The sequence below is a fragment of the Protopterus annectens genome, chromosome 4.part0, assembly GCF_019279795.1.
Source record: "Protopterus annectens isolate FY-2018-M chromosome 4.part0, PAN1.0, whole genome shotgun sequence".
NCBI classification, from domain to species: domain Eukaryota; kingdom Metazoa; phylum Chordata; order Ceratodontiformes; family Protopteridae; genus Protopterus; species Protopterus annectens.
In genome coordinates this window covers 1,700,530,445-1,700,553,978 of record NC_056733.1, presented here as the reverse complement: position 1 = coordinate 1,700,553,978, position 23,534 = coordinate 1,700,530,445, and the positions used below count along the sequence as shown (strand labels likewise).

Sequence of the window (23,534 nt, the reverse complement as noted above, 5' to 3'; positions counted from 1 at the left end):
TTTCAATTGGCTTAGCATAGAGATTCTGGTCTGTGATAGGTTAGGTTATTTCATGTCACTTCTTGGGTATTTTTTTTTTTTTTTGACTGGTTAGAGTTCATTGCTTTGTTAAGGTTGACCTGTCATCAGAAGAGAGCAATGTTTAGCTAATCTGATGGATTTTATTAGGCAATCATTTTGCTGTTTTGGGAATGTTTTTATGAAGTCTTTTGGTGGGCCCAGAAACTGGGAGTTGATGCATTCTGGCCTTGGACTGATATGTGTTTGGCACTGGGATGGTGTAATAAAGTTTTGAAAGTCCAAATAGTTGCTTGCAGCAAGGTCAGTCTAAAGATTGGGATTCTGTGGCTATGAAAAGGGCTGCTGAAGTGCTCTGAGACTTATTCCACAGATGGCTCTTTCATTTTTAAAGGAAAGTGTTAGTTTTTATAAGTTCATTTATTTACATTTAATGTTCTGCAGTTTTTTTGTTTGTTTGGGGGAAAGGATGGTTAGAAAATGCCTTTAATGCTTTTAAAGGAAAACTCTACACTAAATTTCAAAACCGTTTTTCATTGTAGCTCTGTATTCTATGCTATATTAATGCATCAAAATCACTCAGTGCTTATTTTATTTTAGAAAATGGACATTTTCGATACTAACATCCTATTATAGAATGAACATTCTTCAGCAGGGTGTTAATCTACAGATAATGCCTGCTCAAAAACAAGCCCAACGCTTCAGGGCAGCGTATTAAGGTGCTGTGAAACTCTGACTTAAAAAGCCAAATGGTTGCCATTTTTTTGCACTTGCTAAAAGCGCTTTGCTGTTTAGTGAGAGTAAAGTAAACATCCTTTTTAAATACAAATTCTTTAATTAAAACTTAAAGTTGTATGAGCAGTGTTACTAAAATAAATATTTAGAAAATCACAACTAAAAACCAGTAAAAAGGTCACTGTAAATATAGAAGTATACTGCTGAATACCACTGAACTGTTTACATTTTGCAGATGCTTTCTGTCATGCAGTTGCTGTTCCCATAAAATGTATGGTTTCCTAGCAAATCATCTAGCATTGAAATTGCTAAATAATGACACACATTTGAGTTTCAAGCATAGCATGCTTTTTCTGAAAGGTAAGAAAAATATTGTTTCAACAACTTTCTAACTTTGTAACAGCAATATTTAAAGTTTCCCTATTTTTCAGCCTTTGTCCTCATTATTTTAATGTAAACTAACCTTCAATAATAGCACCAGATAAACATTCATTTAGTAATCCTTCTAAATAATTAGTATGTAAGCTAACAAAGACCAAAAACAGTTCAAATAATCTAAAGAAATGGACAGTGACACCTATTGGCAAATACTTACAGCAACAAACACAATAGGTTCATAGGTAGGTACTAGGCTGTCAGCCCAAGGGCCTACGTAAGCCTAGCCAACAAGGTTCCCTGGCTTATGCCACCCAAGAAATATATTTTCCTGTGCAACTGTCGAGCAGAGACACAGAAGTGATCCAGGGGTGTATTTCCTATTTCCCATCCACTCATCAAGATTTTTCTTGAAGAGTGCTAATGAAGAACTTTGCTTGACATAGATGGGTAGCCTGTTCCAGAGTATGGGAAGTCTCTCCAGCATGTCCTGTTTAGCATATAGCAATACCACTCAAAAAATCAGCATTTATCTTTATGTACTTTATATATACTTTCTCTCTCTTTGTGTGTATATATATATATATATATATATATATATATATGTGTGTGTGTGTGTGTGTGTGTATATATATATATATATATATATATATATATATATATATATATATATATATATATATATATATATATATATATATATAATGTTAAACAGCCAACTGAAATACATAAACTAGATGGTCACATGACCTTTTAACCTAGCAATACAAATCAGACCAGCAGACTACATATCAGTTATAAAAAGCTGAGAGAAAAAAAAAAAAAGCAGAGGCAGAAAAATGCCATACCCATTCGTATTAAATTTCATGTGTTAGATTCAACTGACTTGAAAGATGAAGTCGTAATAGCTGGTGATTTTAATTGTATTTTGTCAGACACAGATTCCACTGCAGGTTAAAAGCTGGGAATCACATGTTCAGCCAAACACTTAATGAATTTTGTAAATCCAATGAATTTAAATGATATATATGAGCTAAGTGGTGCTGCGGTAGCGTTGTCACCTCACAGTCAGACATTGTTGTTTGATTCTCAGCGAAAGTGTCTTGTGTGTGGAGACATGCGTGAATGGGCGTATCTTCGTTGAAGGTTGTGCATCAGAGCTGGCAACTCGGTACGTAAAAATCTACTGCCAATCATTAGCGGACCGGAGTTCCGCTGTGGCGACCCCTAACCGGGAAAAGCCGAAAGACACAACAACATATGAGCTAAGGACAACAAACTCACTTCAGTTTACCCATTATTCATATAGATGTGGAACACAAATCAAACAAATATTGATAACATTTTTGTCTCAAACTCTGTTATCACATATCAGTGAACTTTCAATAGTTTATTCATTATCGGACCATAATGCAATAATCTTTAATATTATGTTAAAAACTGACAGTCTAATACATCACAGGAGGTTACCAGCATACATTACTAAAATAAAAGGATTTAAGGATTGGTATGTTAAAGAGATCAAAAATTTACTAGAAATAAACATGAATGGTGAAGTAAGTAACATTGTCTTGTGGGATTCACTAAAGGCTTACTTAAAGGGAAGAGTTACAAGCTGGCATATTAGTAAAACAAGAGAATGGAATAAAGAATTGAATAAATTACAGGCCAAAATAGACGCACTAAAGTTAAATCTAAAACCAAATGACATTATCAGTCATTCTGAACTTAAAAAACTTAAATACAAAATATGCTGCAATTATAAAGTTTCAAAAAAAAAAAATTAAACTTCAGGCATATTCAGTAAACCATTTAAGCTTGCATAACCCTGCTCTTAGATCAAAGAAAATGAATAAACTAAATCATATCAAAGAAATAACACCTATAAATAATAAAAAAGTAGAACATATATTAAAGGTGTTATTGAGGACTGGAATACATTTTATGAAAATATCAGTAATACAAATAACATAGATAACGGTGAAATAGACGAAACTTTTCAAAGGGAAAATATAAATAATTAAGGGGTTCGGAAGGTGGCCTAATAGTTAAAGTGTTTGCCTTACAAAGACAAGGTCCAGGGTTTGATCCTCCCAAGGGATAATTGGCTAGGCTTACAATGGCTCGCAAGGGCAGTTAGCTTAGTACTAAACTATGAACTATGAACTAAGTGAACCAATAAAAAAAATGATAGAACATTCACTTTAATAGAAAATAAATAAAAGATCAAATAAAAAAGTAAAAAAAAATAAGCACCGGGCTTAGATGGTCTTCTACCGGAACTTCAGTGGATATAAAAAGTGTACACACCCCTGTTAAAATGCTAGGTTTTTGTGATATAAAAAAAATTAGACCACAATAAATCATTTCAAATCTTTTCCCACCTTTAATGTGACCTATAACCTGTACAATTAATTTGAAAAACAAATCTGTTAAGGGAAAAAAATATAAAAAAATACAAAACGTATAATATGCTGGTTGCATAAGTGTGAAGTCTCCCAAAAGCACGTGGGAAAATGTGTTATAGTCTGGTGAGACCAAGGTTGAACTTTTTGGCCACAATTTCAAAAGGTACATTTAGCGCAAAAACAACACTTCGCATCACTAAAAGAACAGCATCCCCACAGTGAAGCATGGTGCTGGCAGTATTCTGCTTTGGGGTTGAGTTGCTTTTCGGCTGGAACTGGGGCTTTAGTCAAGGTGGAGGGAATTATGAACAGTTCCAAATACCAGTCACTTTTGGCCTAAAACCTTCAGGCATCTGCTAGAAAGCTGAAGATGAAGAGGAATTTCACCTTTCAACATGGCAATGACCTCAAGCATACATCCAACTCAAAAGAATGGCTTCACCAGAAGAAAATTAAAGTTTTGGAATGGCCCAGCCAGCGCCCAGACCTAAATTCAATAGAAAATTGATCCCTTGCAATCTGACAGATTTGGAGCGGTTTTGCAAGGAAGAGTGGGCAAATATTGCCAAGTCAAGATGTGCCATGCTGATAGACTCCTACCCAAGAAGACTGAACGCTGTAATCAAATCAAAAGGTGCTTCAACAAAGTATTAGTTTAAGGGTGTGCACACTTATGTAACCAGCTTAGTGTACGTTTTTTTTATTTTTTATATTATTTCCTCTAACAGATGTTTGTTTTTCAATTGAATTGTATAGGTTATAGGTCACATTAAAGGTGGGAAATATTTTGAAATGATTTATTGTGGTCCCATTTTTTATATCACAAAAACTTGGCATTTTAACAAGGGTGTGTAGTTATTCAATCCCATATTTCAGCTTGAGAACCGCAGCCTTCATCCTGAGCACAACACGCTTTCCTTCAGCCCTTACTTTTTAGTTCTTGTTCTGTCCAGACCCAGTATATGCTGTTCACAAAGAGACTTATTTTATTAAATAAAATATACACAGTCTCTGTCCATGGATTGCCAGTGTGCTGTGCATCCAGCAATAGTTCGTATTCAATACTGTGGCGAGGCTTTTTAATAACAAAAATTCTTCCTAACAAAATATTGGTTTATAAACTACAGCCACACCACTGTTTGATGCATCATATTAACCAGGGCGTTTTAGTTTGGTGTAACAGAAATTTCAGAACTACTAAGCCCTGGATACTCCGCAACAATGACGTTAATCTGAACAAATCTGTCTACTTTTGTCAGTGAAAACTGCCAAACATTAAGGGACATTTGCACTTCTGAGCAGCTAGTCTATTGTTGAATTCAGGAGTCTGGTTTACTGCAGAACATGACAAAGTCACATAATAGTAAGCTGGCAGATAAGGGTGTACAACATGCCTGCATATCTTCACTTTAAAATGCTGATCAAGCTATTTCTCCCTGTAGTACAGCAGGTAAGACTTGAGTGGGTTACCTTTACCTATCTATTTCTTGCATACATGCATACAAATTCCTATCTATCTACTTCTTACATCCACATACCCCTACCTACCTATTTTTTACACACACACACACACACACACACACCTCTTAAACACTTAAAAACACACATGCACACACCTGCCTCTCATTTGTACACTCATCCACAGTCCAAATTTCTTCTGTATTCAAATTCCATGCACAGGCACAGAAGATGAAGATATAAACCATTGGTCGCACAGTCAGAGAAAATGAAAACAGGTTGCAAACACCTGTGCCGTCCATTTGATAAAAAAAAAAAATCTCCCGGACAGCTGATTCCAGGGGGTGCACCTGCCTGCGGGTGCCCTTGGAAGAAGTATATCAAAAGTCACAATTTGTAAATAGCTGTTGGACTGCATTTCCTTTGTGTCTAATGACCTGGGTTTACCCCTACAAATGAAATCAAAAGCCTGCTCTACAAGAACAGTAGCTAACTCTTCAACATTCATGAAGAGCATTCCCATTGATGGCATTTGCGCAGCAGCAACATGGTCCACAGTTCACACCTTTTTTTCTCATTGCAGCACTTTCATCCTTTAGTTCCAGTATTCTCAGGAAAGTCCTTCATTGAAACCACCCAGTTGTCTTTTTGGCAGCTTTGGAATGTGTCCCAAACATTGAATCAGATGAAAATAGGCAACATTGGATACAAAAGTTATTTACTTACCATAACAGTAGATCTGTGTTGTCTCATTTTCTTCGGATCAACATCCTCCCCCTTTAACCTTCCAAAATTGTCACTGACCATTTCTGGTGTTTGAACAGACCTTGACCCTGTCTGTTAAAAATGTTTCCTTGATTCTTACAGTGGTATTAACAGGTCTATCAGCTCTTAACATCTACAGATTTCTGCAGTTGCAAGAATAGATCTATAATTTAGGTAAAGTCAGCAAACTCGGTCTGAGGTAACTTAGTGAAGAGGAGGGAGTTATGGGTAAAGTGCCTGTGATCCACAGCTCTAGAAAAGAAGGTGCTGAGGTTGGATTCATTCAGATCAGACAACCCAAATGTTGAACTGGATGAAAATGAGACAACACGGATTTATTGATGTTCTTCGTGTTTCACTGTTGCAGTCATCACATTTGGGTTATCCCTGCCAGGGTAGCCTTCAGTCAGCCCAAATACCAGAGGCTTAGTATTTCTGTGTTGGTTGCCGTCGCTCCAGGACTGACGTCAGGTCATCAGTGTTATAAATTAAGGCAGCCAATGCCATTACATCAGTCTTTCTTGCCGAGGAGCCCGAAGCAGAAGCAGTTCGCATGAGTGCCGGTTGGCTGCTACCTGAGTTTTTTTGTTTCCGAAATTGAAGTCTTCTAAAGCTAAGTACCCCATCAAGGATCCTTTTTTCTTGCTCTAACTGATGTCCAAAAAAAGTTAACAATGGTCTCGCCTGTGGAAAGCAAATACCACACCGAGATTTTCATTCCAACTGCGTCACTTGCTTAGGCCCAGACCACGACGTCCCCCGCTGTCGCTTTTGTGCTCTGTTCAGTGCCAGAACTATACATCATCGGGCCCTTATTGTAGCTAGATATTTTCGCTCTCAGTCCTTGAATTCCGATATGGCTTTGGTAAGCAATCCGACAGCAGATATTCCGAAAAAAACGTAAAGATAAAGACAGACAGATCGCACAGGTCCAAAACTGCTGACTCTTCTGTTAAGCTAGTCATCAGTTCTCCGGTCCTCAGTGAGGTGCTTTTGCAGCCCCTGATGCCTGCTTCTGTGGATTTGCAGGCTGCTACCAAGACCCGTTCAGAGTCCAGTATGCCACGAGACTCTTCATCGACTAAGGATCCTGCAGATGTCTCTACCTTGGATGGGTCCAGAGCCACTGAGCAGGCACCGGCTTCTGAGGAAGAACTGCAGACTACTGATTCTCGACACAGACCGATGACTTATTTCGCATCTACCGTTCTTTTGAAAACTACAGAGTTTCTAAGGCCCAGGGTATGAACCCAATGACCCAATCTTAGGCACCTGCTTCCTTGCTTCAGTCTCAGATGCTTAAAATGGCAGAAGACCTTATAATGCTTATCAGGGGAAGCCAGGCTACCCTTTCCAAAAGAAAGATTTGTCCCCAGTAGTTTAATCTGAACAGGTGTCCGATGACTCTGATGCATCTGATTATGAAGGTATGCATCCCCTCTCAGCTTATGAGGATTCTGATGCAGAGGAATCCATCCCCTCAGCATCTCCACCTGAGGAATTTTCCAGTGGGGAAACCCTACATACCTTAAGGGAACATTTCCAATGGGAATGTCAGGACTACTCTCAGTCAAAAAAGAGACTCTGGGAATTCCTAGATCTTCCACAACACAGACCTCCTCATGTCCTGGATGTTGTGGATGATGTTTCCACGGAATCCAGTTTGACTCCTGACACCCTCCCTCCTGCTCCCAGGAAACCAGACAGGTACTATAGAGTCCCTGAAATCCCTGACTCTCACAAATTTCTATTTGAAAATCCTACTGCTGGCCCCGAGGTTATCTCTCAAGGACCTGAAGGAATTAAAGCAACTTCTGCTAAGAATCCCACCCCTTCAGATAGGGATTCCAGAGTATTAGACAGATGGGGTAAAAAAGTATACACCTCTGCTACTCTTGCTATTAGAGCTCTAAATTATCAGTTCCATATGCTGAAATATCAGCAACATACCATGGAACACCTCAAACAAAAAATATCTTCCTTTCCTGCTTGTGCAGAAAATAGAGTTACAAGAGTTGATGCATTCTGCCAGTCAAGTAACTAAGCACACCTTACAATGTGGTTTTGATGCCCTAGAAGCATCTTGCAGGGCAGCAGTCACTGGTTCTGTCCTTAGAAGGCATGCTTGGCTAAAGGAACAGACCTTGTCAGACCATGTTAAATCCAAATTATTGGATGCACCACTGCACAAAGACAACTTATTTGGCACCAAGGCAGAGTAGGTCTTAAAAAAGATGGAAGAAAAAGCTAAATCTATGCAGACCATTAAAGACTTCTTGCAGGTCCATCCATCGAGGTTCAATAGGCATTGCCCCTCCAAGCACTGGTCCTTTCCTGCCCCTTCCAGGTCAGTTCAGCCCAGACCCCGGGGAAGCAGCCCCCCCCCCCCAGACAGCAGCCCCAGGGAGTGCAGAGATCTCCGCAATGGAGTTCCTCCTCTTCAAAACCAGGGAGTGCTAAGCCACCCCTCATGGTAAGAACTCACAATGACTTCACACTCCCCCCCCCCCCCTGCCCACATGCTCTTGCCCCTAGGAGGAAAACTCTCCTTCCATGCAAGCACCTGGGCCACCATTACCAATGACAGCTAGTCCTCAGCATATTGTCCCAGGGATACAAATTTTTATTTCCACACTCTACCAACCCCAAAAGGGTTCCCAGATCTTCCCCCAAACCAGTGGGCAGAGGCCAAAAAGCAAGTCCTTTCCCTGCTCTTGAGGACAATAGAGCATGTTCATGCAGAACAGGTAGGCCAAAGTTTCTACCTGGTACCAAGAAAAGAGGGCACCTGGCACCCCATCCTCGATTTATACAACCTAAACTCTTTCCTGGTGATACCAAAATTAAAAATGCTCATCCTCCAACAACTTCTACCTATGCTCTCCAAGGATGCTTGGTTAGCCACCCTAGACCTAAGAGGCCTTCCTATACATACCATTCAGGGAATCTTGCAGGAAATATCTCAGTTTCAGGGCGGGATCACTCTGCTGTCAGTTCTCTGTACTTCCCTTTTGCTTATCCACTGCTCACAGAGTTTTCACAAAATGCCTGCCTCCCGCCATTGTCTTTTTGTAGACAAAGAAATATTCAAATTTACCCATACTTGGATGACTGCCTGATTCAGGCAGACAGTCAGGAAAAGCTACTAAAGCACCTGACCTTTGTGAAGTGCCTACTGGCCTTCCCGGGGTATACTATCAATGAAAAGAAATCATCCAAACTAGTACCCACACAAAAAATTGTATTCCTGGGAGCAAGCCTGGACATGGCATCCCATATGGCATTCCTTACACCAGAAAAACAAATCTACCTGACAACCTACTTCTCTCAACTCGCCACCAGACCCCAGTTATCTGCAAGGAAAATCCTGCAAACTCTGGGGTTCATGGCTTCTTGCATTCTACTCATTCCATATGCCAGACTTGCATATGAGGAAGCTATAGTGGTACCTAAAAAGCCTTTGGTGTGAACACCTTATTTAAAGAAAGATTTTCTTTGGTGGGCAGCAGCATGCAACCACAACAAGGGACTACCCTTCTCACAACCCCATGCCGCCCAGACCCTCACCACAGATGCATCATACTATGCCTGGGGTGCACACCTGGACGACAGGTGCATTCATCACCAATGGAGCCCAAATCAAATACATCTGCACATCAACCAAAAAGAGATGTTAGCTGTTCAGCAAGCTCTGACAGCCTTCAGACCCCTACTCTCCCCGAGGCCTCTAATGATCAAAACACTCAACACCACTGTGATGTGTTATATCAACAAGCAGGGAGGCACTCACTCGTACTCTCTGTGCAGGCTCGCTATGACTCTGTCACATAGCCTCAGCCATGTAACTACACCTGCTAGCACAATTCCTGCCAGGCTCTCTCAACTCTCTGGCAGACAACTTAAGCAGAAATCTTCTGGACCCACACAAGTGGCAGCTAAACCAAAGAACCTTCACCCTTGTAACCCAGAAAAAATGGGGCACCCTGAAGGTAGATCTCTTTGCTTCCCAGTCCAACCATCAGCTCAGCAAATTCTGCACCAGGGAACCTCACAGCAAGGCCTGGAAAGTGGATGCTCTATCCTTCCAGTGGGTCAACCTCTTGGTCTGTGCATTCCCCCTCTACTGCTCATTACAAGGGTACTGCTGAACATAAGGGAGGAAAAACCGAGGACAATCCTGATTGCCCCAGACTGGCCACGTCAGCATTGGTACCCTCTGCTGCGAAGCCTGTCACCACTGCCACCATGGCATCTCCCTCAGATCCTAACAGAACCAAACACTCCTGACCCAGATGAATGGAGAATTCATGCATCCCCAATTGCAGACCCTCAGTCTGGCAGTCTGGCTTATTCCCTGACCACTGCACAAGCTGCCAATCTAAGCAAACAAGTTCTAGATGTTATACGTTAGGCCAGACACCCTAGCACTAGAAAGTCTTATACTGACAAGTGGAGAAGGTTTTGCACCTGGATCCAGGCTAAGGGAGCCGGAACTGCACAGCCCTCCCTACCTCTCATCCTGGATTACCTGGCTGACCTACTACACAGGGGTCTGTCCATCTCTTCCATTAAAGTTCATGCCTGCCATCTCTGCGCATTTCAGCACAGAGCCACCTCTTTTCTCCCACCCTCTCATTAAACAGTTTGTAAGAGGGGCTAACAACTTGAGGCCACCCAGAAGAGCACCTACCCCAGCTTGGGACCTTAACTTTGTTTTGTAAAAACTCGCCCTGCTCCCCTTTGAACCAGCAGTATCAGCAGAGTTAAAGTTTTTCTCTTAGAAGACAGCCTTGCTTCTGGCCATCACTTCAGCTAGAAGAGTATCCGAGCTACAAGCACTAATGGCTGTAGAGACCTTCATCATTATCCACGCTGATAGGGTCTCCCTCAGGATTAACCCATCCTTCATGCCAAAAGTGGTGTCCAGTGTCGCTGTCAACCAATCCATTCATTTGCCCACCTTTTTCCCTAACCCACAAAACAACGGGGGAAGGATTCTGCACTCTGTAGATGTGCACAGATGGCTCAGATTCTACTTAGACAGGACTAAATAATTTAGGAAGACTGATCAATTGTTAGTCAGGTTTGCTACAGGAGCAGAGGGCAAGGCCATATCCAAACAAGCCATTTCCAGATGGATAACACAATGCATCCATTTCTGCTACAACCAGCACGGGAAACATTCCCCCTTAAGGGGGTCAGGACACATTCTACCAGAGCAAACTCCACCTCTGCAGCTTTCTTCAGAGGGGTCCCCACCAGGGACATCCTGGAGGCTGCAACATGGGCATCTATTCATGGCTTCACCAAGCATAACCGCCTGCCTATCTTCTCCAAATCCAGGGCAGTCTTTGCCACAGCAGTCTTGCAGGGCATTCTAGTCAGCCCCCAATCTTCTTGACTGCCTCCACCCTTTTCTTCAGCTTTGGGAATCAACCCAAATGTGATGACTGCAACAGTGAAACATGAAGAACATAGTACAGTTGTGTACACTTACCATAAATGTAAATGTAGATGTTTGAGTGTATTCACTGTTGTAGTCCTGGTTTCCCTCCATCCATCCCCCTTGTCTCTCTCTCTCTCTCTCAATCTCTCTCTCAATCCTTACAAGGATGTTTTGGTATTTACTTTCTATGGTGGTCTTCCATCATAATCTAGCTCCCTCTTGGGGGTCCTGACAGTTAGGACAATAAAAACTGATGTAATGGCGTCAGCTGCCTTAATTTATAACACTGACAACCTGACGTCAGTCCTGGAGTGACGGCAACCGATGCAGAAATACTAAGCCTCTAGTATTCGGGCCAACTAAGGGCTACCCTGGCAGAGATAACCCAAATGTGATGACTGCAACAGTGAATACACTCTAACATCTACATTTATGGTAAGTGCACATAACTGTACTTTATGGTAAGTACATAACTTTTGTTTTTTTTTTCTTTTAACTGATATAAAACTAGATAAGATTCAGCAGAGAATTTCCTTTTGCTATTAGCCCAAAGTCACTGCTGTCTTGAAGATTGTCTTACTTAAAAGTAACCAGTCTTACATGAAAGTATCCAATCTTACACTTAGAATTTTCTTCACAGCTTTGTCTACCACTGCTGTCAGACTAAGAGACTTTAGCTCCCTGAAATTTTCGTGCTGTCTACAAAGGGAACATATTTAGTTTCATAGGCAGTTATTAGGCAAGCAGTCCAGGAGACCATTAATGAGCATAGCCAAAACTCCCAGTTGACCCAAAGCACTTACAAGTCAAGTGACTTGCTGAAGGTCACGGGGTAGGCAAATGAAGGTTGAGGGAGTTGAACACTTTACTTGCTCATTAACATCTTGTAGCAGTAATCCTATGTGGCAGCTACCAGATTTTCTCAGTCCTGAAGTACTTATCTTCCTTTCTGGCAAGTAAATTAGTGAAGATTTCACTCTGGTATTCTGTCATCCTATTGGTCAAATTCCTAAGGACTGCAGAAGGCAGCCCATCTGGCCTTTAGCTTTATGTTATATGAGCGCTAACACCACACACTCAGCTTCTTTTCTTTCTGTTGTGATTTTCATCCATTATTCTCTTCACAGGGCTTTAGAAGCCTCACAAGGTATCCTGCCTTTTTTCTCTATGAAGATTAAAGCTAAAGCACTTATTCAGTACCCCAACCTGCTGCCTATCATTTTTATGGCTAGTTCAGGTACTAGAAGCATCTAGAGGCATCTAGATTTCATTGCTCATTCTCTGCTTACAGAAGTTTTATTTTATTTATTCTGTATTTGTTTACTTGGGTAGAAAACTGATAAAAAAATAACCAGTTGCAGGCTCAGCCTGGGTTACATCAGAATGTAACAAAAGAATATACAGTAACCAATTACATAAAAGTTAACATTTGTGAGTATACACTGTAGTGTTGTTGTTGTTGTATCTTTCGGCTTTCCCTGGTTAGGGGTCACCACAGCGGAACTCCGGTCCGCTAATGATTGGCAGTAGATTTTTACGTACCGAGTTGCCAGCTCTGACGCACAACCTTCAACGAAGGTACGCCCATTCACGCAAGTCTCCACACAGAAGACGCTTTAGCTGAGAATCGAACAGGACGTCTTACTGTGAGGCGACAACGCTACCGCAGCACCACCACCGCAGTGTGTGTACACATATTAATACAAGGAGAATAGAAAATGGAAAGTAAAACAACTAGTAGGAGAAGTGGGGAGGTTAGAACTAGCACGATTTAAAAAAAAAGTCAGTAGTATGCAATCAGAATCAAATGCGAATGAGCAGGGAGTAGTTTATGTGGAGGGAATATAGAGCAGTATGGGTATAGTCAACACAGTGTGCAGCAGGCAGGTGTGATTTGAAATGGCAATGGGGTCTCTACCTAATAGAGGGTACAGAGTTAAGCGATGTGCTGTTTGGATGGCAGTTGCATTCGGACATTTGTCAGTAGTGAATTATACCCGAAACATGGAGTAGTTGCGTGTTCATTTAAATCCTGAAGTTATGACTACCATAGTTTAGGGGCAGGTACTAATAAGCAATGGCTATAAGAGTGTAGTCTGGCAGAAGTGGTTTATAGAAATTAACCGCCTCTGGTTTGGCTTTTGAGACTAAAGATTTGAGGTCCAGTAAAATTTAAGAAAAGAAATGAGGGGATTTCTGTCTAGAGTATTTTAAAAGTAGGGAACTAAGAAGAGTGGATCTAGCTTGCACCAGAAGCCATTTGTCCTTTGATAGATTGAGGTAGTGATGGTCATTGTGTGGAGAGTTTGGTATGTCTCAACATATTGAGTCTGAAGGGTGGCTGAATTTCTGACAGAGGTGGAGGCAAACAAGTGGAGGCCATACTTGAGTTGTAACAGCTCGGGTAAGGGGTGAGAAGAATGGAAATGCTTTGTTGGAACAGAAAATTAGAGAGTTGTCCTTGGCTCACAGCTTTTCGGTGTGTTCTTGGAAGTTTAGTGGTTGATCTAGCCATATCTCTAAATATGTAAAGGATGTGTTGATTTCAGTGGGATTGTTGCCACAGCCAAAGATATTAAGTGACTGAGGGGATTTGGCTAGACGTTTTGGGAACCAAAAAGCATAGACTTCATTTTTTTTTAATGGCAGTTTAAGTTCAGCAAGTTGTACAGCTCTAGAAGATCATTTTGAAGTTTTGTTTCAGGAGCACTATGAAGGAAGAGATATATATGACCTTAGAACTGGGGTGAATATAGACGAAGCTTGTTGATGAAAAGTGAAAACAGAGTAGGTGCAAGAATGGAGCCCTGTGGATACCAGGGAGAAAAACTAGAGAGAGTAGGCACTTGATCTTTGCCTTGGAAGATCTGTTGGCTAGAAGATTTTTGAACCATATGGTGGCATATGGCCTAATGCCAATGTTTGTCAGATAATGAAGTTTGTTGCGTCATCAACCATGTCAAAGGCACGGTTAAGTCAATGAACAAGGTTCCAGTCAGATTTCCTTTATTCAAATTGGTTAAAATGTTGTAGGTCAGAGTCCAAAGTTTAGTCTTTGTGCTTCTCCCTGCCCAGAAGCCATGCTATTTGATGGAGAACAAGTGTATTGTTTTAGGTATGGGTATGCTGGTTGCAGATATGTTTTCCAATAATTTTATACAGAGTGAGAAGGATGGAGATGGGGTGAAAGTGAAAGCAGGATAATGATTTGGATTGATTAGGTATAGTTTTAGTGTGAGGCAGAGGGTTGTAGATGTGTGAGGAGTAGTGATGAAATCTCTACAGTGGTAAAGAAACCAGAGACAGATATTGTCGGGTCCAGGAGGTGAGTCAAGTAAAATCTGTTCAAGTATGGGTAATAAGTTTGTTTAGTAGTGATTCTAGAGAAGTAGATGTAATGAATTTGGGGAGGGGAGGCTTTCTCTGTTGTATGGTTGCAGTAAGAGTAAAAAAAGCAGGGGGGGGGGGTTAGAGAATTGTCTAAGGATGCCTGAGGGTGAAAGATTACTGGAAGTCAGATGATGAATCCTAGATTGTGTATTTCCTTTTAGGGGGAGTCTTCCTGTTAATTTAACATCCTTCCAGAATTGTTTAGGTGAGTAAAGGAGGGAGCTTTTTGTTACTGTAGTTTGCCTTTGTGTCTACATGTCTTTTTAGTGTTCCTCAGGGTTTTTTAGTGGTCATGGTTGTTGAGAGTGGGGTCTTGTTTTCATAATTCCCAGGCATCAATGTAGTTTCATTAGCATTGCGTTCTTTGGTAAGCTATTCAGTTTTAAAATACTTAAGTCTGTTTGTGACCACTGGGAAGTACGTGTCTTGAAGTGATAGAAGTAAATGTTAGTTTGTTGGGGGCAGAATGATCATCTTAATGTAAATTAGCCTGCAGGCTTTGATTCTTTCTTGGTTTGTTCTTTGCAGATATTCAAACATTGATGGGCAGTCTGGTGTACCTCAGACATGGTGTTGAGAACTCACCTTATCGCCATCTGCTGGACACTAGTCAGTGGGCAGAGATCTGTGATGTGTTTACACGGGATGCTTGTGCACTTCTGGGCCTGTCTGTGGAGTCTCCTCTTAGTGTCAGGTAAGAGACAAAACACAAGGGTAAAAGGGTGTAGTCCCTTTTACATATTTAATGTACTAAGTAGGGCTTGGATGAAAAGCCAGATCATTTGAGACCTGAGCTCAGATGCTGGGATCTTTATAGCTTCTGTCTCATCTGCACTGTGCATTCATTATTCCTATAGAGCATTTATTTTATTTTTGTATTTGTTTACTGGAGTAGTGCGCTGATCTCTATGGTCCATTTAAAGGCACAGCCTGGGTGACTAGGATCACGTAAAAAGTGAATAAAACATATTTACAGATACAAGGATATGCTACAAAATATATGCATATTTACAAATGCAAAACTATGCTGCAGCATTTAGTTCAAGATGTATTGCTTTCATGAAAATTAAGATAGTAAGGATACGGGTATGTAAACATACGTTTAAACAAGCTTGTTCTCTGTGAAACAAAATTCCAGAAGTTTGAAGCTGTTTTTTGTACATATTTTTGAGACAAGTTTTGTGGAAAAATTCAGTAATGTATTCTGATCTGGTACTGTCATTTTCATTCATTCCTCAAAAAATGGTTCTTGGATCCTACCTCAGATCCGACTCGGATGTTTTTTCTTTAAGATTCTTGGATCCAGCTGTCAAGCTTCTCCCTTTACCCATAATGCCCCTTGCAGCTCATTACCTCAGATTTCTTTTGCAAGTGTAACGATTCTGTTGGGATTGTGTTCTCTCGAGCTCTGGGTTGCCTTTGATAGGTTTTGTAAGTAAAAAAAAAAATAGAATTTATCTCCCCTTCTTTTTAGTAAATCACGTCTTTAGATAACCCATTCTTTATTTGTTTTTCTATTCCTTTACCTTTTTAAAGATATTTATTTTACCATAGTTGGTACTGGCTTTTCTTTACCTTACTTTCTAAGGTAATCTTTGTTACCATTGTTGGTAAATTTTCTTTCTAGGTAATCTTAAAAAAAAATTATATTAGTTATTAGAATCTGGTTTATTGTTGATATGGCTGAGAAGCCTACTGGGTTTAAAAAATGCACTTTTCTGGGTATAAGATACCTAATTCTGATGCTCACAGGGACTGAGTTTGTTTAGGCCCTTCCCATTTGCAATACCTTGTGAAATCTGTGCTGGATTTAACTTGAGGGTTAACGGTGATGAAATAAATTGGTCCTGAAGGACCTTTTGCATGCTTCTTACAGCTTCTAATTTAGGGGCTCAGACTCCTCCAAAAAAGCAGAAACCTTCAGAGCACAGGGAGCATAGGAAATTCTCTCCTGCATGGTCTCCAAGATCCTGCTCCAGTCTTGAAGTTGCCTCCTAAAGTGAAAGTGTCTGATCCGACGTTCATTGTGTCAAATCCCCTCTGATCTGGAGTCCCCATTTTTCTCCAGACACAGTGTCTCCTAGGTTCAGATCTCCATTTTTACAGGAGTCTCCTAGAAAGTCGACTCATCCTCCCTCCACTGCTTCCTCGATCAGGTCCTCTCGAAGTCTTTCTAAGGCAGATGTGGACAGGATGATGAGGAAATTCCTTAGAGCATAGATCCAGATGGGGGTTTTACCATCTCTGTCTCCCATCAGATCTGTGAGTGTTCAAACACTTTCACACCCAATTTTTACTCCTTCTCCAATCTGACCTGTAGTTTTGGAGCCATCAGCTCCGAGAGTCAAAGTGTCTGATCTGAAGATACCACCTTCTTTGACTCTGCTTCCCTGACCCATTCAAAGCTGATCACCACTGAGGAGGAGGATTCTTGGAGCTGAAGCATAGGCACCAGGTCCAGGGAAATGCCTTCAAGCCATTGCTTCCCCTTAAAGCCTTGGCACTGGGCAGCTTAGGTCCAACTCCCTCCTTGAAGAGGGAGATCTGGGAGAGGTGGAGAATAAGCTAAGCCAAGAGCTTTGGTTTTAGTGAGGTTAATTTCTATTTTTCTTGATCACTCTACCTTTGAGGTAGTGGAGTGGGCTTTTTTTCTAAGCCTTGTCACCCTACTCCACAGGAACAGCTAAGTAAGAGCGAGCTTCCAGGTAGTTCCTATTCAGGTACTTTCTGTTTCTTCTGATACCTCTCCAGAGCATCTCACTGGAAGATGTTCCTCATAAAAGATTATGTAAGAGGGAGGCACTTAGGTTCCCCTCAGAAATCTTTGACTGAAGACACAGATTTTGATGAGGGGTAAAGGCTCCCAAGGTTACCACTAGAGGATGTCTCTTTCTGAGACATTTTTGCGATTCTGCACCAAAAACGTGGCTGGTCCTCCCGAAGCCCTTCACAAGAGGAGTCAGTGTTCTTAGAAGTCTTTGGGTCTGGCCCGTCTACATTTTTGGTTACCCACCCCCCAAGCGAATGATCTTTTAGGTCTCGTCTCATGACAGGCTTGGAAGGAACAGGACACCATAGTGCCTATCCTCCGTCAACCAGAAATTATCCTTGGAGCCCCTAAAGACGGGCAGTTTTGGAGTAAGGGAATCCCTATAAAATCTAGGGCATTGGAGAAATATGCAAAACACATTTACGCTTCAGCAACCTTTGCCTTGCGGTCGCTTAACTACCTGACACACTCTACTAGGTTACAGAGGGATTTGATAAAGGAACTTTGCAAGTCTACCCCATGGTCCATGTTGGCAGAGGAAGAGAAAACTTATTCCTCCCATCTGGCCACCCTATAGACTATATGAAATGCATCCATGAAGTTAATTTCTCATGTAGCTGAAGGCTGCTGATTCAGGCATAGCCATTTGGAGATGTGCCTGGATGAGATTTTGTGATTTTTGTGGAGCCCTTTGCATCTTTATTCATCAGTGCTCCCACTGATGGATCTTGCCTGTTTGGGCCTACTGTTAAACACACTTTCCTGCAGTGAGTAAGGTGGAAAGACCTTGTCTGCTGTTGAAATCTGTTTCGCTACCCTCCAGTGATCTTGTTCCAGGAACCAATGTGGTGGTAAGAAAATGTGGTTCTAAAAACCATTGAGAATTTTCTTCCAGCTGCAGTGGGGGGAATAACAATGGAAGACACTGCCCTCACAGCAGAGGGCCCTGCAGAACCAAGGGTCTCAGATGAGTTTTTTTGAACAGGCCCTTGCAGTGCTCCTGAAAGGTTGCCCAACTGTTCTTCGCTGGAGGCAGTCGGGGGCTTGCTTATAATTGCACCTAAATTCCTGGACAGCCATCACAAAAGAGTCTTGGGTGCAAAGGATTATATCCAGATGTTTTTTAATTCCCTTTTCACAAAGTCCTTCACAAAAGAGATATTTCCCCGATGTTTCACCCAATCAGAGGGAGTTGGCAGCTCTATAACTTCAAAACTTGCTGGCAAAGAGTCATCCAAGAGGTCCAGATCATTCAGGATTCAGAATTTACACAAGGTTTTTGTAGTGCCATAGATAACAGGGGACCTTAAACCTATTCTGGAACTCAGTCATCTAAATTAGTTTGTGAAGAACTCCAACTTCTGGATGGTCACAATTCAGTCCATTTTGCCTCTTCTGCTGAAGGACGACTGCATGTGCTCTGTAGGTCTTCAAGATGCGTACTGTCACACCAAAATAAACAGGTGCTCTCGAAGATATCTGCACTTTCAGCTGGGAGCCAGTCATTACCAGTTCACGGCCCTGTGCTTTGGTCTCACCAGAGCCCCCAGGGTGTTACCAAATGTAGGGAAGTGGTGATAGCTCAGCTCAAACTGCATGGACTCAAAATGTTTCTTTATATAGATGGCTGGCTCCTTTCCGCACCAACCAAGCAAATCCTGGAGAAGGCCAGGGATTACTTACTCCATTTGTGTTCATTCCTAGAGATCACAGTCAGTGTTTCCATCTTCAACCAGTTCAAGTCTTGGAGTTTATAAGAGGTCACTTGAACACTGTCAGTCAGTTTACATTTTTACCCCAAAGCAGAGTTCATACCCTGTTATTGCATGTCAGGCAGATTCTAGAGCATCCCTGTCCTCCAGCAAGATTGTTTCTTCAAGCCTTAGATTCAGTAGCTGCACCGATCACCCTGTTCTACAGCTCACCTTCACATGAGAGTTCTTCAGTGGACCCTGGCACAGTGGTTGATGCTTCAGCTCCCTTTGAAACATCCTATAAAAATTTTGAGAGCCTGCAAAGATGCCCTACTTTGGTGGATACAGTCCAACGAGTTTTGTCAGGGATATCCCTTTATCCTTCCTCCAATGAAAGCTACATTGACCGTGGACACCTCCCAGTTGGGGTGGGGGGCATTTCTTGGGACAGACAGTTAAAGGCACATGGTCCCCAGAGGAGACCAATTTGCATATCCGTGTTTTAGAGATGAGAGCAGTCCGTGTTGCTGGCCTTTCAGAAAACTCTCCCTCTGGGAACAGTTGCTATCCAGACAGACAATGTCAGTGGTTTGGTGCATCAACAAACAGGAGAAATCACATCTTGCCCCTTTGCCGAGAAGTAGTGAGAGTCTAGGTGATCTCTTCCAACCGCTTTATTGTAACAGTGCACATACTGAGAAAATCCAGCATTTTAGCTGGTAGCTGAGCAGGACCATGCTGATGCCATATGAGTGGTCTGTTAATCATGCAGTGATAGAAATATTTTTTCATCAGTGGGGTCAGCCTTGCTATGACCATTTTTCCTTTCCCTTCAAGTGCAGCATGTTCTTTGCCCTATGCTGTAGTCCATTCTGGGTCTTCAGTTTATTGTACACTTATCCTCCCCTTCCTTAGCACCCAATTTTTTCCAGAAAGTACAACAGTTGAAGAGCAAAGTAATCTTCATTGCCCCTTCTGGCCCTGGCAGGTGTGGTTCCCATTCCTATGGAGTCATCTGCTATCTCCACCTTGGACACTGGACCTCAGTCCAGATCTAGTCACTTCCTTCGGGGATGATTCATCCGTACATTCAAGGTCTCAAATTGATGGTGTGGTTTCTCCAATTCCAATGATGGCTAGACAGTCCAGGCTTTCCTCTCTAGTTCACCAAATCTTATTTTCATCCCAGAAACCTTCTACGAGAAAAATTTATAGAAGTAAATGGAAGAGATTTTCCTATTGGGCAGAACAGAGGAAGGTGAATCCTTTTACTTCTCCGTCTCCTGTTGTGTTAGAATTTTTTGCTTCAGTCTTTGAGATGGTGCCAATTTCTCCACCATAAAAGTTTAGCTTGCAGCCATCTCTAATTACCACATAGGACATAATACTTTCCCACTAGTTATGTCTAAAATGTGTAAGGCTTTTCTTAAGGATACCCTGCTGGTTAGACCTCCAGTAAAGGATCCTACTCCACCTTGGGATCTTAATGTTCTGTTACAAACTTTAATTTGCTCCCCTTTTGATCCTTTGGCTAAGGCAGATCTAAAATTTCTCTCTTGGACAACATTTTTTCTTGTTGCTATTACATCTGTGAAGTGAGTTTCTGAACTCAAAGCACTCTCCAAAACCATCTTGTTTGATTTTTCACAAAGACAGAATGACTTTGCATACAAACCCTTCCTTTTTGCCAAACGTTATTTCTGAGTGAAATATAAATTAAGTAATCAATTTGCCAGTCTTCTTTCCAAAATTTTACAATACGGGAGAATACATAGACTACCTTGTTTTTACCTCCGTAGAACAAAAGACTTTAGAAAAACTAATCAACTGTTTGTTTCCTTTGCCAAAAAATAAGTTGGGAAAACTAGCATCCAAAGCCAAATGGGTAATGGATTGTAATTTCTGTGTCCATTCACTGAGAGGATTGTCCTTACCCAAACCTCCAAAGGCTCATTTAGCTAGATCCATGGCTATGTCATCTGCTTTTTAGGCCAGGGCTTCCATTGATGATATTTGTGCTGTGGTCACTTGCTCCAGTTCTCATACTTTTATTGCTCATGACAAGTTGGATATCACCTCCAGGAACAGGGCTGCTTTTGGTTCTGCAGTTCTTCAGACTATTCTTCCATGAGGGCGACCCAAGATTATTGTAGGTGGGGACTCTGACCCATTTGTTGAGGATCGAATGAAAATTGCATCATAAGATATTAGTTATGTACTCATCACAACTATGCATCTTTGCTGTCCATTTTCATTCTCCCTCAACTTCCCACTCTCCTTCCCCATATCTTTGTCCTTTGGGAGTGACCTGATGAGGTGCATTGGAACCACTGTTTCCAGTTTGAGCACCTATTCTGTACCTGTACTGTTTCTTCTTATTATTGTTATGGTTACTTATGCCCTAAAGCATACTTAGCAGCAGCAAATTCGATCTGAGGTAATGTAGCTGTAAGGGGCATTATGGATAATGGGAGGAGCTCGAGAGTCGGATCCAAGAATCTCAAAAAAAAAAAAAAATGGCGGAGTCAGATCAGAGGTTGGATTAGAGACCCATTTGTTAAGGAAGAATGAAAATGGGCAACATGGATGCATAGTTATGGCGAGTACATAACTTTAATTTTTATTTTTCCAGCTGCTTAAATGACATTTTCCAGCTATGACCTATGGAAAAATAAAGTAACTGCATATAATGTACATTTAATATGAGAGCATGCAGGGTACAAAGTAGTGTCCATGTAACGTGACAGGTATAATTCATTAAAAGTAAAAAACACCTATGGTAGTTGAGAACCCTGGTATATATTACCAGAAAACCAAAGTAATTTAGAACTTAAGCAAGTAGTCAAGTAGGCAAACGTCCACTGTGTAGATCATGATCATTACAAGAAGCACCATTTCCAGCAGCCTGATTAATATTTTGGGATGTGGATGTTTAGCTCTAAACTTCTTCATTGAGGGTTTGCTGTATGAAGCCAAATCAGCAAACATTCATTTTGATCATTTTTTGTAGCCATGTCACCGGAGTGCAATGACCTCAGAGCTAAATATATTACCAAAGAAAGAATAGGAGGAAAGTTCCTTGCATGGGGAGTAGGGTAGCTTGCCCTCACAGAAAACTCTGAAAAAAAATTTCTTTTCAAAGTGCTGTGTGTCAGCTTGGTTTCAGCTATGTGCTCTTCAAAGTAGAGGTCTTTTACCGAATGGCGTATGTCTGCTATCTTGGATTTGGTAAAGTTTTTTTTTTTTTCTTTTTATTGCCAGAAGTTAATTTATAAATGGAAGAATGCCTAGCTTCTACGGTTTGTAACATTAAGAAGGGTGTCAGAGAACTTTCCTTTTCTTTCCCTCTGTAGCAATTTGGCAGTAGAACCAAATTAATACTTTTTCAGGTAGTCATTTGCATGCTGTCTGAGGGTACAGCGTATGCCTTGAATAAATATGGTGGTCATGTTTCTTTCATTGCTGTTTTCACCCGACACTCCATACCACCACTGCTTTCAGTTCTTCAGCTTTAATGCTTTGTCCCCTGTGCCATTTGTCTCTTACAGTAAGTTGTCTTGCCTGATTGATTACCAGCTAACAGTGTTGTAAATTCTTAGATCAAACATTGAGGGACCATCTTTGATGGATTTTTAGTTGTGCTGATTTGTCAGTCAGTCAGTGCTCCACAAAAATTTTGTTCCATTTTCAGCAGTGCCCACTTGACCCCAAGGTGTATGCCACAATCTAACACACTGGCTTTGTAAGCATAGGTTGATAGATTTGGTGAATGAACTCGAGGCTTGTTGGCCATTGAGGAGCTTGATACTCAAGATTCCGTGATGGAACTTACAGCTGCCCATGTGGGCATGCATTTTCTCCTTGAAGGTTTAGATTAATAGGCTGAGTTTAATTAAGGGGGAATTTATTCTGTAGGAGGTGTTGTCTTTGTGATATGAAGCTGTCATAGTTCATGCAGTTGATAGATCAGGTGTCTTATACTTAAGACATGTCAGGGTTGTAAACTTACACAGAGGGTTTTAGGCTTTAATACTCTTTTTTTTCTATGTATGACATACAGAGTTGCTGTAATCTTTGGCTCTAAAACTATTCTTGAGGCCCTTTGACCCACTTTTTGAAGAATATTTGTACTGTGTCTAGTTTTACAAGATGATTGAGTAGGTTATAGGGCAAGTATTGTATAGTAGTATGATGTCAACAGGGAGACAGCTACCTCCCTCGCTTGGCTGTCCACCTTACAAGGAACCAGGAGGGCAACCCCATATGATTTGTGAATGGTTACAACTATGTAGATAGCAAATGAAAGGTCATCATTTTCAAGAATGCCAGGGTGTTTTACTATTTTATAAACATGTAGTTGTTGCTCATCAGTAGTATATAAAGCCGGCGGGTGGTTCCAAATGCCAGAATGCTGAATTTCTTTGACACAGAAGGCAAGGTTGTTTGTACTGCATCATTCATCTGTATGTTAAGTG

General features: G+C 41.2%; 1 protein-coding gene across 5 annotated transcripts in view; it reads left to right on the top strand.

The window, feature by feature from the left end:
• RMND5B (required for meiotic nuclear division 5 homolog B) overlaps positions 1–23,534 on the top strand; it is a 993,687-nt gene that overhangs the window by 567,603 nt on the left and 402,550 nt on the right. For all 5 annotated transcript variants that reach the window (XM_044069428.1, XM_044069429.1, XM_044069427.1 and 2 more), the window contains exon 7: positions 15,124–15,289. In XM_044069428.1, the coding sequence (XP_043925363.1) occupies positions 15,124–15,289 (166 nt within the window). The remainder of the gene's footprint in view (positions 1–15,123; positions 15,290–23,534) is intronic.